The following is a 15835-nucleotide window of genomic DNA, read 5'->3' as shown; positions in this document are numbered from 1 at the left end:
CTCTTAACGTCCTACGCCACTGCAACTTCAGGAAGTGATGAAACCACTAGGACAAAGGCATAATTCCTGGTAAACCTTGGACCAGGTTGTACTGTTTTAGACTGCATATCACATCCACATGTGTTAGTGTCCCTTCATATGAAAACTAACGTCATAGATAAGACCCAAGCTTAGCTAACTCAGGGACAACCACGCTTTTCTTGGGCAATATCCCTAGGAAAGCACTCAACCCCAGGGTCTACAACCTGATGTGATGGCCACTAACCTGGATAGCTTTAAAAGGGGCTTGGACAGATTTATGGAGAAGTCGATTTATGGCTACCAATCTTGATCCTCTTTGATCTCAGATTGCAAATGCCTTAGCAGACCAGGTGCTCGAGAGCAGCAGCAGCAGAAGGCCATTGCTTTCACATCCTGCATGTGAGCTCCCAATGGCACCTGGTGGGCCACTGCGAGTAGCAGAGAGCGGGACTAGATGGACTCTGGCCTGATCCAGCTAGCTTGTTCTTATGTTCTTATGTTCTTAACTCCAGCCAGTTGAGTTGTGGTCAAACTATCAAGGGAGGGTGCGCACATAAGAGAAAAAAGGGACAAAAACTTCAGTCTAGACTCTGGTCTGACCAGTAGCATAGTGCCAACGGGGTGGGGGGCATGACACCACGGGTGGAGCGTGGCGGGGGCGTTCCAGGCTGTGGCGGGGCGCGGGGCGCATGCTCCAGGCATAGTGTCCCCTCGCTCCACCCCTGGGTCCGACCCACTGGACAATCTATGTTCAAATGCAGGCCTAGAGAATTCTGACCCAGGAAAAAACTGTACAAAATTGCCCAGGTCACCTGTTCTACACCTACAGTTCTGGAAGGTCTTTCAGAGCTGCTTTACCTCGCTGGCCGTGCGGACGAGTCTGGATGCTTCCCCGCAAATCTGGTTGCCCCGGTTGCTGTAGGCTGACAGGTCAATCCCGGGCAAGTCTTTATGCCTGTGATGGACACCGATCTGTTGATTGATCTGCAGCACCTCCTCTTGGATGGAATAGAGGCGCCGGAGCCTCTCCTGGCTCTCCTCCTTGCGAAGGCGCTCCAGTTCCTCTTGGCGCTGACGCTGCTGCTCTGCCTCACGCAGTTTCCGGTTCAAGAGCTTTACAAGCACAGGGAAGAGAGGAGAAACTGCTTTCAATGTAGGGGAATGGAACTGAAAATGGCAACTAATGCCACATGGTTAGGTCTATAGCCTGGCATACTCATGCATTAAAATGGAGGAGTAGAATCCTTAGCAGACTAAAGAAGAAGAAGAAGAAGAAGAAGAAGAAGAAGAGGGGGAGGAGGAGGAGGAGGAGGAGGAGCAAACACCCTGTGAGGTAGGTGGGGCTGAGAGAGCTCCGAGAAGCTGTGACTAGCCCAAGGTCACCCAGCTGGCGTGTGTGGGAGTGCCCAGGCTAATCTGAATTCCTCAGATAAGCCTCCACAGCTCAGGCGGCAGAGCTGGGAATCAAACCCGGTTCCTCCAGATTAGATACCTGAGCTCTTAACCTCCTACGCCACTGCTGCTCCTATACCACTTTAGATGGACTGTACCACTTTAGATGACAGATGGGGAGTGCCACTACATAATAATGTGACAGACAACCTTAACCCTAGCCCAGTTTGCTCAGAGCTATGCTAGTTTTCTGCGAGAAGAGTTCGGACCACATGGGACCAATAAAAACGTTATACCCTAATGACAGCCTGAAACTGGGCATAGGGGTTCAGCGTGCTTCCCGTGTGTGTGGACCAGCATGCAGTTCTAGATGTGCCGCCCAGAGAAGGCCAACAGAAAGGAAAGCCCATGTTGTGCGGTGCTGTGCTGCGATAAGACACACCCTGATTCCACTCCCTACTCATCCATGTTACTCACTGGGGGACCTTGGGCCGAAGCCAGCCTAACCTGCCCCCCTCTGGCAGGCCTGGGAAGATAAAATGGAGGGGGGGCTGATGTATGCCTTCCCCAGGGTCCCTATAAGAGAAGCAGGATAAAATGGAAAGGCAAATCTGAGGAATCTGGGAGAGGAATATAAAAGGATCAGTAGAAGGTCACGTCAAAGACCTCGACTACAGCTCTTGAACAACCACTGCCAGTCTGAGTAGACCGGGGGTCTGCAACCTGCGGCTCGCCAGATGTTCATGGACTACAATTCCCATCAGCCCCTGCCAGCATCTATCTATCTATCTATCTATCTATCTATCTATCTATCTATCTATCTATCTATCTATCTATCTATCTATCTATCTATCTATCTGTCTATCTGTCTGTCTGTCTGTCTGTCTGTCTGTCTGTCTGTCTGTCTGTCTGTCTGTCTGTCTGTCTGTCTGTCTGTCTGTCTATGGGATTTTTATACCGCCCAACCCCCGAAGGGTTCTGGGCGGTGCACAACACAGATTCCACATACAAAACATACAGACAAAAAAACCATTAAATTAAAATTTAGATTTAAATTTAAAATTTTAAAACACAGCGGTAGATTCAATAAAAATGGCGTCAGCAATAACCCCAATTAAACCTTCCCAAAGAGGGGGAAACAGGACAAGAATAAGTCCCCTAGATGACTTGGCCAATTGGCCATGCTGGCAGGGGCTGATGGGCTTTGTAGTCCATGAACATCTGGAGAGCCACAGGTTGTAGACCCCTGGAGTAGACAGTACTGGCTTGAAGGGACCAAGGGTCTGATCCAGTGTCAGGAAGCTTGCCGGGTGACCAACAAATACAATAAGAAGGCTGAATGAAGCTCCTTCTCTATGAGAATGGACTATTTAATTAGCGGAGAGGAAGTAGAAAGGGGAGGCAGAGCAGAGGTCGACACGGGCAAAAAAGCAAGCTACCATTTCCCCTCTTGTATTGTGCTGGAATTCAGGACCACTGAGCAGCATTAATTCATAGGCTCAGGAGAGATAAACAAAAGTACATTCCCAGACGAGGGATGACTTTCATTGAATTTGATACTCATTTCCGCCCATTGTCAGGGATAGCAATCAGTTTAGGAAAATATGCACACTGCTATGCTGAGGGCCAAATATGTGGTGGACAAGCTGCAGAAATCTCCCCTCAATAACTGAGACCCAACAATGGGGCACAAGACACAGTTCTGCCCTTCAACCCAGGCAAGCGACCCCGGTCAGCTGCCCGGAAACGAGGCCAGCTGGGATCCACCCATTGAAGGTGCTGTGTTCATGTCAAGGAAGAAGAAGAGTTTGGATTTATATCCCCCCTTTCTCTCCTGCAGGAGACTCAAAGGGACTTACAATCTCCTTGCCCTTCCCCCCTCACAACAAACACCCTGTGAGGTAGGTGGGCATGAGAGAGCTCCGAGAAGCTGTGACTAGCCCAAGGTCACCCAGCTGGCGTGTGTGGGAGTGCACAGGCTAATCTGAATTCCCCAGATAAGCCTCCACAGCTCAGGCGGCCGAGCTGGGAATCAAACCCGGTTCCTCCAGACTAGATACACGAGCTCTTAACCTCCTACGCCACTGCTGCTCCTACTGCTGTAACACGCTACAAAGGAAAATGACAGCATTCTCCATTGCAGCCCACAAGGAAGACGGATCCCTTTGAGAGGCACTGTGGATTACCTTTGCTCCCTCAGGTCTGGCTCCCTGTCATGACTAGACTCAAGAAAGAATGTCTTCCTCCATTATCCCAGGAGCCAAGCTCATACCACAATGACACATAGTTGGATTCAAGGGCCTTTTCTGCCTCCCTCCCTCCCTCCCTCCCTACCTCACTCTATGTTCTAGTTTCCCACCACCAATCCCACTTCTTGGAAAGGCTTTCCCTGCCCTAACCCCAGACCTTGGCTCTCTGTTGATGCTCCTCCTTCAGCTTTTCCTGTTGCCCTTGAGTTTCTTTGGAGCTGAAAAGTAAGAAAAGCAGGAATTGACTATCCCAGGAATCAAGAAGCCAGGCATTGGAACGTTCCTCTCAGGATAAACATAATACTCACACGGTCACCTGATCATGCTAATGGTGGGCGACTCGTGAGAGAAGAAGCAAAGCATTTCTTCACACAAGGCAGGATTTATAGAACGGTCTGCCACACAATGCGGTTGGAAGTGGCTTGAGCAAATTCATAGAGTCCAGGGGTGGCCAACCTATGGTGCTCCAGATGTTCATGGACTACTATTGGCCATTCTAAGAACATAAGAACATAAGAACGAGGCTGCTGGATCAGATCATCTAGTCCAGCACTCTGCTGCTCGCAGTGGCCCACAAGGTGCCTTTTGGGAGCTCACGTGCAGGATGTGAACGCAATGGCCTTCTGCTGCTGCTCCTCCTGAGCACCTGGTCTGCTAAGGCATTTGCAATCTGAGATCAAGGAGGATCAAGATTGGTAGCCATAGATCGACTTCTCCTCCATAAATCTGTCCAAGCCCTTTTTAAAGCTATCCAGGTTAGTGGCCATCACCACCTCCCGTGGCAGCATACTCCAAACACCAATCACACGTTGCGTGAAGAAGTGTTTCCTTTTATTAGTCCTAATTCTTCCCCCCAGCGTTTTCAATTAATGCCCCCTGGTTCTGCCAGGGGCTGATGAAAACTGTAGTCCATGAATATCTGGAACGCCACAGCTTGGCCACCCCAGAAAGGGATCTGGCAACAGCTTCTAACTAAATGAACCTCCAGGACAAGAAGCAGTTTACTCACGAACACCGGCTGCTGGGCAGAAACCGGTCGCCTTGTTGCCTGGCTTTTAAGCTTCCTGCTGGTTGCTGCTGGAAACACAGTACTGAACTGGATGGACACTTTAGCCTGAGCAGGGATCTCACATTCTGATAAAAGGTTAGATATATTCACGCTCTATCCACAGCTAATAACGCAAGCCTCCGTTGGCAGAGGCGGAATTCCTTTAAATACCAGTTGTGGGACTTGTCACAATTCTACAGGGCCTGTAAGATGGAGCTGCAGGCCTACGGGTGAGGGAAGTAATGGTATTTCCAACAGGGCTGGCCTCCCTCCCTCCTGCTCTATCTTTATCTCTTCCCCGTCACTTTGCCTTCCCTTTTCCCCTTAGCTAGATCTAGTGTTAGAGCCAATGGGTTGACCTGCCAGGAGCTGGCTGTGTTGCAATGTTATGTATTTGCTATAAATCATCCTGACACCATTCAAACAAGCACTTCTACTTCTACTCTTATTACTCTTTCTATGGCCCCTTCCGCACACGCAAAATAATGAAAGGGAATTTTGCTATTCCGCACAGCTTCAAAGAACACTGAAAGCAGTTTGAAAGTGCATTATTCTGAGTGTGCGGATTGAGCCTATGTGTCTGAGCACAACCTTTTGTTTTTCAGCCAGCTATCTGAAGCATTTTGAAGCTGTTAGACTCTGCTGGCCAGTTCTTATCAGCAAGACTTTTCGTCTCTCTCTTTGCTTGCTGTTTGTTTTGAAGTTTTCTACCAATGTTTTAGGTTGTTATTTTAATCTTTAGCTATTTTTTTCTGTTATTTCGTTTATTGAACAGGTGCTGAGCTCAATACACTTTAAAAACATTTTATTCAAATTTTTTGCCTCTCAAAATACACAACTCCTAATTCCATTTGAGCAGAGACATACGGCCTATTACCTCCATACCTTAACAAACCCACGCGCAAGGAGAGCCCTTACCATTGCGCGTTTTAACATTATGCCCTCTGCCCTATTAAAGGGTAGGTTCAGCAATTTAGATAAATCCGCAAGGTTATGCAGTTGCAAACTTAATGTGGTTGAAACCCTGACTCACCAACTCTTGCACTGCACCAGATTCGATAACATCAGATCTAAGTATACCAACCTACATTTTTTCTTCCAATCTGGGCTGCCTGATCTGACTAGGTTATCTCTATTGTTAAACAACTCGGACCCCGGTCTTTGTGAAGAGATCGCCAATTTCATTGCGGAGATAGTTGAGAGTTCCCAGTAGGACGTATTTGTTGTGCTCCCCGTGGGGCCTTTTATCTATCATGTATCCATGTAATTGTTCCCGATTCATGTAACTTTTTTTCTGACTATGCCAATAAAGGCTTGTGTATATAAGCCTCTCAAAATGTTACGCAACCCAAAATCCTGACCCACGTTGGAGAAGTGGCCAGTCAGCACTTTCTCTACAGGTGGTCTATAAATAAATAAATAACTTCTGCAAAAGCTCCCAGCTGGCCACGGCGGAAGAGATCAGCAGCTGGGTGAGATTGCCAAATGCTACAATAGGCCACCAAACAACGGGCTGCCACTCACAGTCACAAGAATGCAACCAGAGACCGTTTCAAAGCAGACACGTTCTTCCAATCCTCCAGCAGCACCTTTTCCAGCAGTCTGGGCTTCCAAAGGTGACCCAGTCCCTGGCCTGCATTCCCCTAGTGCAGTGATAGCGAACCTTTTCGAGACCGAGTGCCCGAATTGCAACCCCAAACCCGCTTATTTATCGCAAAGTGCCAACACGGCAATTTAACCTGAATACTGAGGTTTTAGTTTAGAAAAAATGGTTGGCTCCGAGGTGTGCGTTACTCGGGAATAAGCTTGGTGGTAGTCGGTGGCTTTGCTTTGAAGCAACCGTGCAACTCTTCCAATGGGTGGATCACGACCTTAGGAGGGTTTGCTCAGAAGCAAGCCCCATTGCCAGCAACCGAGCTTACTCCCAAGTAAAGGATCGCGCTTTAGTTCTTTGCATGAAAACCAGTGGGGTTTAACTGCGCTTAACAGGGTTACCTACACTGCTTCCCCAAAACTAGGTCTTAGGTTTAATGTTAATAATTGAGCCCAGCAGCCCGGGCCAGCCTAGATGTGTGTGTGTGGGGGGGGGGGGACGGGACGGACGACGACTCTGTCTGCACGTGCCCACAGAGAGGGCTCTGAGTGCCACCTCTGGCACCCATGCCAGAGGTTTGCCACCACTGCCCTAGTGGCTGCCCCCCTCCCAATTCTGGGTCTGATTAGGTGAACCACGCACCTGTTCTCGATCAGTTGCCGCAGGTCTTGATATTCCTGATGCTGCTTGACCTCCTTCAGCTCCTCAAAGCGCTTCAGCTGTTCACTCGCCTCCTCCGAGGCAGCCTTCGCCACCTGTTGCTGGTGTTCCAGGCGCTTCCTGAGCTCCTCCTGGGGGTCGGAAAGGCAAAGAGGGCAAGACTTCAAAAAATGCTACATTCGGCATAAAGGGAAGTCTGATTGCACGGCTGCAAGTGTATGTTCAGTGGCATGCTGTCATGGGAGATTTTCCAAAGTTGTCCTGAACGATTCTCATAAGAACATAAGAACTAGCCTGCTGGATCAGACCAGAGTCCATCTAGTCCAGCTCTCTGCTACTCGCAGTGGCCCACCAGGTGCCTTTGGGAGCTCACGTGCAGGAGGTGAAAGCAATGGCCTTCTGCTGCTGCTCCTCCTGAGCACCTGGTCTGCTAAGGCATTTGCAATCTGAGATCAAGGAGGATCAATATTGGGAGCCATAGATCGACTTCTCCTCCATAAATCTGTCCAAGCCCCTTTTAAAGCTATCCAGGTTAGTGGCCATCACCACCTCCTGTGGCAGCATATTCCAAACACCAATCACGCGTTGTGTGAAGAAGTGTTTCCTTTTATTAGTCCTAATTCTTCCCCCCAGCATTTTCAATGAATGCCCCCTGGTTCTAGTATTGTGGGAAAGAGAGAAAAATTTCTCTCTGTCGACATTTTCTACCCCATGCATAATTTTATAGACTTCAATCATATCCCCCCTCTGACGTCTCCTCTCCAAACTAAAGAGTCCCAAATGCTGCAGCCTCTCCTCATAAGGAAGGTGCTCCCATCCTTCAATCATCCTTGTTGCCCTTCTCTGCACTTTTTCTATCTCTTCAATATCCTTTTTGAGATGTGGTGACCAGAACTGAACGCAGTACTCCAAGTGCGGTCGCACCACAACTTTATATAAGGGCATGACAATCCTTGCAGTTTTATTATCAACTCCTTTCCTAATCATCCCCAGCATAGAGTTTGCCTTTTTCACAGCTTTTTCTCAAGTGCTTCTCCACAGCCACAGGGGACTTAAGAGTGACCCCCTCCTCAAGGTTCTGTTTTACAGCCTAATTGCAGTGGTGGCGAACCTTTGGCACTCCAGATGTTATGGACTACAATTCCCATCAGCTACAATTGGACCACAATTGGCCATACTGGCAGGGACTGATGGGAATTGTAGTCCATAACATCTGGAGTGCCAAAGGTTCGCCGCCACAGGCCTAATGGATCAAAACCATTGAGAGCCAGCATGGTGTAGCGTTTAAGCAACTCTAATGTGGAGAACAAGGTGTGATTCCCTGCACATCTACATAAGCAGCAGACTCTAATCTGGAGAACAAGGTCTGATTACCCACTCCTCCACATGAAGTCTGCTGGGAGACCTTGGGAGAAATCACTGTTCTCTCAGAACTCTCTCAGCCCCACCTACCTCACAAGGAAGGGAAAGTGGTTGTAAGTTGCTTTGAGACTGCTTAGAATAGAAAAAAGCAGGGTATAAAAAATCAATTTTTCTCCTTTATCAAATGCTCTCTTGGTTGCAGGCAGATCTATTGAACGTGTTTACACTGCTGCCCCCAGCTATGTTGATGACACTTCTCCTCTTTTTGGAGCTATGCGCTTACCTTGCCCTTCAACCTCTGGCTTTCCTCATGCAAGCGTATGAGGCCTTCCACCTCCACGCATTTGGAAGGGGGAGGCGCAGTAACAATCTCCTGGTTGGTCTCCAGATCCCTCCATTTCTCACAGTCCTACATGGAAAGAGAGAAGTCAGTGACTGGATGCAAGATCAGGAAGGGAAGGTTATATATATAGAGACCCCTGCATTTTAAACCCCGGCGCAAAACACACACACACACACGGAAGATCAGGAAGGTTCTCTCTCTCTCTCTCTCTCTCTCTATCTATACACACATACATACATATACACACACACACATATATACATATACACATACATATAAACATATATGTATATATGTATGTGTATATGTGTGTGTGTATATGTATATGTGTGTGTATGTGTGTGTATGTATGTATGTATACATACACACATATGTACATACACATATACATACACACACACATACATACATGTGTCTTACTATAGAGACCTGCATTTAAATTCCCCAGATAAGCCTCCACAGATCAAGCGGCAGAGTGGGGAATAAACCCAGTTCCTACAGATTAGAGTACACCTGCTCTTAACCACTACGCCACTGTGGGTTTGATTCCCTGCTCTGCCGTCTGAGCTGTGGAGGCTTATCTGGGGAATTCAGATTAGCCTGTGCACTCCCACACACGCCAGCTGGGTGCCCTTGGGCTAGTCATAGTTCTTCTGAGTTCTCTCAGCCCCACCTACCTCACAGGGTGTTTGTTGTGAGGGGGGAAGGGAAAGGAGTTTGTTAGCCCTTTGAGTCTCCTGCAGGAGAGAAAGGGGGGATATAAATCCCTCTCTTCTTCCTCTACTCCAACACTCTTCTATACCACACTCACTCACACTGACAAACCAGAGTTACTGCCGCTGCACTTAAATTGGGAGCGCTGAACAGATGATACTTGAAATTAGAGAAGAAGACCTAGCAACAGATTGTTGTTTTACAGTTTGGCTTCTAGACTATGATTTGCGCAAGCAATGTTGCGATCTCTGACTTTGAGCCAGTAAAAGACAAATGTGCGACCTCACCTTAGGAAGGAGCGTATATTAATGATTCCAGATAGAAGTCACAGATAAAAAGGGACGGAACAAGTGAGCAAAAAATAGCAAGAATGACGACTATTATAGCTCCACAGGACTAAGGGGAAAAACCCAGCTCTGAGAACAAAGACCAGTATTCAGGTTAAATTGCCGGGTTGGCACTTTGCGATAAGTAGGTGGGTTTGGGGTTGCAATTTGGGCACTTGGTCTCAAAAAGTCCCATTTTACCTGGGCATTACTTGGTGCTTCTGTTGAAAGTGGTCTGGAAAGCAACAGGCTAGTGGGTGAAAAAGTGTTTGTAAGAGAGGCCACTTGAGGAGATCCTTCTTCAGCAGCTGAACATGGAACGAGAGGATCTTCCTTTGGAGAGCGGGAGAGCAGTCGTTCCAGCACCCAACCTGAATAGGGCGACAGCTCAGGGGGTGCTCTGTACCCTTCCAGAAATTCCTACAGAAAACAAAACACAGAGGTAACATTCAAGCCGTTACATTTAGCTGCCTTGGCCTTACTTCGCCCAGGATTTTAATTTTAAAATAAAGTGAAAACAATATAAAGATCTGCAACAAATTCACACATGAAACAGCAAAACAATTACATTTTAACTGTGCTCTTCCTCCAGGGAACACCCATCAGAGGCATACAGCATTATTCCATCCATCCCCATTATATCTTCACACAATCCGTGAGGCAGGACAGGCTGACGGTGGAGCATCATAAGTAAGTGGGGATTTGAACCCAGACCCTAGTTCAGTGATAGCAAACCTTTTTGAGACCGAGTGCCCAAATTGCAACCCCAAACCCACTTACTTATCGCAAAGTGCCAACGCGGCAATTTAACCTGAATACTGAGGTTTTAGTTTAGAAAAACCGGTTGGCTCTGAGGCGTGCGTTACTTGAGAGTAAGCTTGGTGGTAGTCGGTGGCAACTCTTCCAACGGATGAATCACGACCCTTGGAGGGTTTACTCAGAAGCAAACCCCATTGCCAGCAACCGAACTTACTCCCAGGTAAAGGATTGCACTTTAGTTCTTCGCATGAAAATCAGTAGGGTTTAACAGCACTTAACAGGGTTTCCTACCCTGCTTCCCCAAAACTAGGTCTTAGGTTTAATGCTAATAATTGAGCCCAGCAGCCCAGGCCAGCCTAGATGTGTGTGTGTGTGTTGGGGCGGGGGGGATGACGACTCTGTTTGCACGTGCCCACAGAGAGGACTCTGAGTGCCACCTCTGGCACCAGTGCCATAGGTTCGCCACCACTGCCCTAGTTCAATCATTTCATTTTTTGTGTGTGCTGACAAGTCACATCTGACATACGGCAACCGCTGGTGGGGTTTCCAAGGCAAGAGATGTTCAGAGGTGGTTTGCCGTTGCCTGCCTTCGCATCACAGCCCTGGAATTTCTTAGAGGTCTTATCAATCCTTCCGTTCCTCTCCCCACAACAGAAACCTGGTGGGGTAGGTGAGATTGAGAGAGTTCTGAATGAACTGTGACTGGCCAAGGTCACCCAGCAGTCTGCTGCTCAAGTGGAAGAAAAGGGAATCAAACCTGGTTCTCCAGATTAGAGTCCCCCTGCTCCTAACCACTACACCATGCTGTCTCTCTAACACAATAATGCAAAATATGGTCCTATGTGCACCATAGAGTCCCCACTGTGTTTCTGCGTAACCACTCCATTTCCAAAGAGCCTCTTTACCAAAGCAAAGCGCCAGTTCCACCTTACAGGAGCAGAGGCCCCTTCCGCATACGCAAAATAATGCATTTCCAAACCACTTTCACAACTGTTTGCAAGTGAATTTTGCCATTCTGCACAGCTTCAAAGAGCACTGAAAGCAGTTTGAAAGTGCATTATTCTGCATGTGCGGAATGTGCCAGAGACTCCAGAAAACCTGACCTCTGGGTCTATAAGAAGCACCTATTCTGCTCCCAAAAGAGGAAGATAATAAAGAAGGATTTTATGCCCCACTTTTCTCTCCTGTAAGGAGATTCAAAGGGGCTGACAAACTCCTTTTCCCTTCCTCCTCCACACCTTGCAAGGTAGGTGCGGCTGGGAGAGTTCTGACCCCCAGGGTCACCAGGCAGGAATGTAGGAGTGGGGAAACAAATCTGATTTGCCAGATAAGAGTCTGCTGCTCAAGCGGAGGACAGGGGAATCAAACCCCACTCTCCAGGTTAGAATCCACCTGCTCTTAACCGCCACACCACGCTGCCTCTCTTTACAGCACAGGTGTCAAACTCGCGGCCCTCCGGATGTTCATGAACTACAATTCCCATCAGCCCTTGCCAGAATAGCCAATGCTCACGTTGGGAGGGACTGATGGGAATTGTAGTTCATGAACATCTGGAGGGCCGCGAGTTTGACACGCCTGCTTTACAGCTTGGGGCCCTCGCTACCTCCATCGGCAGCACCTCTCACAGTTTAACTTCTGATGGAGTAAAGAAGCCGTTCTTCCTGTCGGTCCCGCACCTGTCGCCCCCAGGGGCCTCCAAACTATGCCTCTCCAGGTGTTCATGGACTACAATTCCCATCAGCCCCTGCTAGCCTGGCCAACGGCTTAGAGCAGGCATCTTCAAACTATGGCCCCCCAGATGTTCATGAACTACAATTCCCATCAGCCCTGCCACTTAGCCATTCTGGCAGGGGCTGATGGGAATTGTAGTCCATGAACACCTGGAGGGCCATAGTTTGAAGACTTAGAGGGGCTTAGAGGCCCCTGAGATGTTGCGCACCAGCTTCACTCAGCGCCTTGTGCCAGGAGGGAGCAGCAGCCCCCTCCATTCCCTCTCCCGCCCGTTCTCTCAGCGCCTCCTTCAGCAAGCAAGGCGGGCAAGGCGGCCCACTCCCCGCCCCGGGGCTCACCTCGCCCGGGTCCCAGTGCCGGCAGTAGACCAGCTGCCCTTTGCGGCTGCTCCGGAGGGCCTCCAGGGTCTCCATTCGGAACTGCTCGGACGGCATCTCGCCCCGCCGGACACCAACAACTCCGCTCCGAATCTGCCGCCACCGCTCGTCGCCTCGGAAACGCGCCGGCCGCCCGACAGCTTCCGCCTCTGGAGCAACCGCAAAGCGGAAGTTCGTGATGCGTCACAACCATAGAAAAATGCTCAGCCCCCCCCCCCGAGTTCTCAGTGGAACTTCCGGTCTCTCCTTCGTTCAATGGAAGTGCTTCTGTGGGTCACTTAAGAGGATCGTGACCGCTGTTATGTCGAAATTACACGCATATAAGTATGCATATATACACACACACACACTTAAACACACACATAGAAGTATGCATATGTATATATGCACATACACACATACTTAAACACATATAAGTATGCATATATACACACACACTTAAACACACACATATAAGTACCCATATACACACACACACACACACTTAAACACACATAAGTATGCATATGTATATACACACACACTTAAACACACACATAGAAGTACCCATATACACACACACACTTAAACACACACAGAAGTATGCATATATATATACACACACACGCTTAAACACACACATATAAGTACCCATATATACACACACACACACACACACACTTACACATATAAGTATGTATGTGTATATATATATATACACACACACACACACTTAAACACACACATATAAGTATCCATATATATATACACACACACACATATAAGTATGCATACACACACCTAAGCACACACACATATAAGTATGCATGCATATATATATCTCAAGACAGCTACGCAGGCCGGACACGGGTTCTGGCCTCACAGTATATATGTATTTGTGCCTATGTGTGTGTACAAAGGGGATGGCACAGAACAAGTCACTCACTACAAAATCAGAAATTGTACCAAAACGTCAGATGTTCATTATCTATTTAAATAAAATTTCCATATCGCTGACCATTGTTCCATGTATAACACAGAAATAAACGCAAGCTTTTAAACAACCTGTCTATTCATTATTTGGTATACAATCGTTTCTTTAAGGTTTGTAGTAACATCTATGAAATTCAATGGTCCTTGTTCTCACAAGTAGCCTCTGACATCAGAGATGGGGCTTGGTGTGGATTGGAGAAATCAGCTTCCCACAAGTTCATAACATGTGCTGTATTGTCCAAAGCCTTCATGACCGGAATCAACTGGCTGTTGTGGGTTTCAGAATCAGTATAGTCCTCTATCAGTGGGCAGTGATCTTTCGCAAGATCTGATCCTTTTATCTAGCACAGCGATGCTGGAGGATGAAGCTGGGACCTTCTGGAGTCAAAGCCAATGCCCCCCTTCACAGAGACAAAATTAAAGAGTGACATATAGGGCTGTTATGGATTTTCCAAGCTGTGCCGCCACCATTTGGTGGTTTTAGCTCCTAATGTTTTGCATTTGACTTACAGCCTGCACTCTGAAGGTGCAGTTGGCATAGGAATTCTTATTTTTGCTAAGAACTCCAAATCACCATCACTAGAAAGCAAGCAGGGAATCTTCTGATAGTATAGCCACTACCAGAAAACATAAGTTGCCTTTATGTTTGCATGACTAGGTGATGCTCTGGTGAAATAATAATAAGAAGAGTTTGGATTTATATCCCCCCTTTCTCTCCTGCAGGAGACTCCAAATAATCGTCGGATACTCTTGACTGCTACATCACACTGACTGTCTGATCTGCTAGTTATGTGCCTTTGTATGCAGAAAATCCTGTTGGTAAAAAATGACCATATCCGGGGAAGGCTACTCACTTCTGCTCTCCTTTATAGCTTCCTATAAAGAAGAAGAAGAAGAAGAGTTTGGATTTATATCCCCTCTTTCTCTCCTGCAGGAGACTCAAAGGGGTTTACAATCTCCTTGCCCTTCCCCCTTTACAACAAACACCCTGTGAGGTGGGTGGGGCTGAGAGAGCTCCGAGAAGCTGTGACTAGCCCAAGGTCACCCAGCTGGCATGTGTGGGAGTGTACAGGCTAATCTGAATTCCCCAGATAAGCCTCCACAGCTCAGGCAGCAGAGCTGGGAATCAAACCCGGTTCCTCCAGATTAGATACACAAGCTCTTAACCTCCTACACCACTGCTGCCACAAGCTCACACTACATTCCCGTCTCCCTATGTAACAGATTGATCCATTGCCTGTGTGCAGTAGAGACCTATCCCCACGAGGGATTTTATCATTAGAGTGGAATTAAGACATGCAGTTCCCACCAGATATGTGCAACCTCCAGCCCAGAGGAGAAAGGTGTAAATACAAATTACTCTAAGCAAGCCCCACCCTAGTGAAGGCATAACAATATCTGACTGGGGGAAAACCACATCTTTTGATGACTCCCCTCCTCAGCTCCTGGAAGCTTACCAGAAAGTCATGAAGACAATAAACAACCTTTCATGTTTTACCTTCAGCATCTGCTACTTTACCTGAGCTTTCTGGGAAAACGAACTGCACAGAGGGGAAAAAAATGTAAGTCTCCACATGAAAAATATATTTAATGAGGCCTGTCATTGGGCAGGCTTGCTTTAACAACAGCGGAGATTCATTTTAGAAAGCTGATAACTGGAAATGGAATGCTGGTCTTCCTACTCCACCTCTACGTTCTTGTTGTTCTTGAAAGACAAAAGATTAGTAGTGAACAATAAAATTATAGTGGTTGACATTCTATCTTCCATCTCCCATTTAGCTATGATTAAATAGCCCTGACCTACTTCATTAAGCTGTTTCCTAGTAATAAAACATATACATGGTAATAACTGAGAGAGCCAAATGAAAGAAAACCCATCAGGGAAACTTGAATAACGCCTGATCATCACAACGATGATCAAACAGCACAGTGAAGAAGAAGAAGAAGAAGAAGAAGAAGAAGAAGAAGAAGAAGAAGAAGAAGAAGAAGAAGAAGAAGAAGAAGAAGAAGAAGAAGAAGAAGAAGAAGAAGAAGAAGAAGAAGAAGAAGAAGAAGAAGAAGAAGAAGAAGAAGAAGAAGAAGAAGAAGAAGAAGAAGAAGAAGAAGAAGAAGAAGAAGAAGAAGAAGAAGAAGAAAGAATAAGAGTAGTAGTAGTTTGGATTTATATCCCCCCTTTCTCTCCTGCAAGGAGACTCAAAGGGGCTTACAATCTCCTTGCCCTTCCCCCCTGGGGGGGAGGGGGGGGGGGTGGCTGGGGGGTGGGGGGGGGGGGGGGGGGGGGGGGGGG

General features: G+C 47.5%; 1 protein-coding gene across 1 annotated transcript in view; it reads right to left on the bottom strand.

The window, feature by feature from the left end:
* Positions 1-12718, bottom strand: part of GLE1 (GLE1 RNA export mediator) — a 35167-nt gene extending 22449 nt beyond the window's left edge. Inside the window, exons 1-6 of the mRNA XM_048512219.1 lie at positions 12538-12718; positions 9911-10129; positions 8610-8735; positions 6947-7095; positions 3820-3880; positions 880-1134 (exon numbers count right to left, since the gene is read on the bottom strand). Of these exons, the coding sequence (XP_048368176.1) occupies positions 880-1134; positions 3820-3880; positions 6947-7095; positions 8610-8735; positions 9911-10129; positions 12538-12633 (906 nt within the window). The 5' untranslated portion in view covers positions 12634-12718. The remainder of the gene's footprint in view (positions 1-879; positions 1135-3819; positions 3881-6946; positions 7096-8609; positions 8736-9910; positions 10130-12537) is intronic.
* Between the last annotated feature and the right edge of the window lie 3117 nt (positions 12719-15835).

The sequence above is a fragment of the Sphaerodactylus townsendi genome, linkage group LG12 (genome assembly GCF_021028975.2).
Source record: "Sphaerodactylus townsendi isolate TG3544 linkage group LG12, MPM_Stown_v2.3, whole genome shotgun sequence".
Classification (NCBI taxonomy): Eukaryota; Metazoa; Chordata; class Lepidosauria; order Squamata; family Sphaerodactylidae; genus Sphaerodactylus; species Sphaerodactylus townsendi.
Note: the sequence above shows the minus strand (reverse complement) of the source record. Positions and strands in the feature narration are given on the sequence as shown.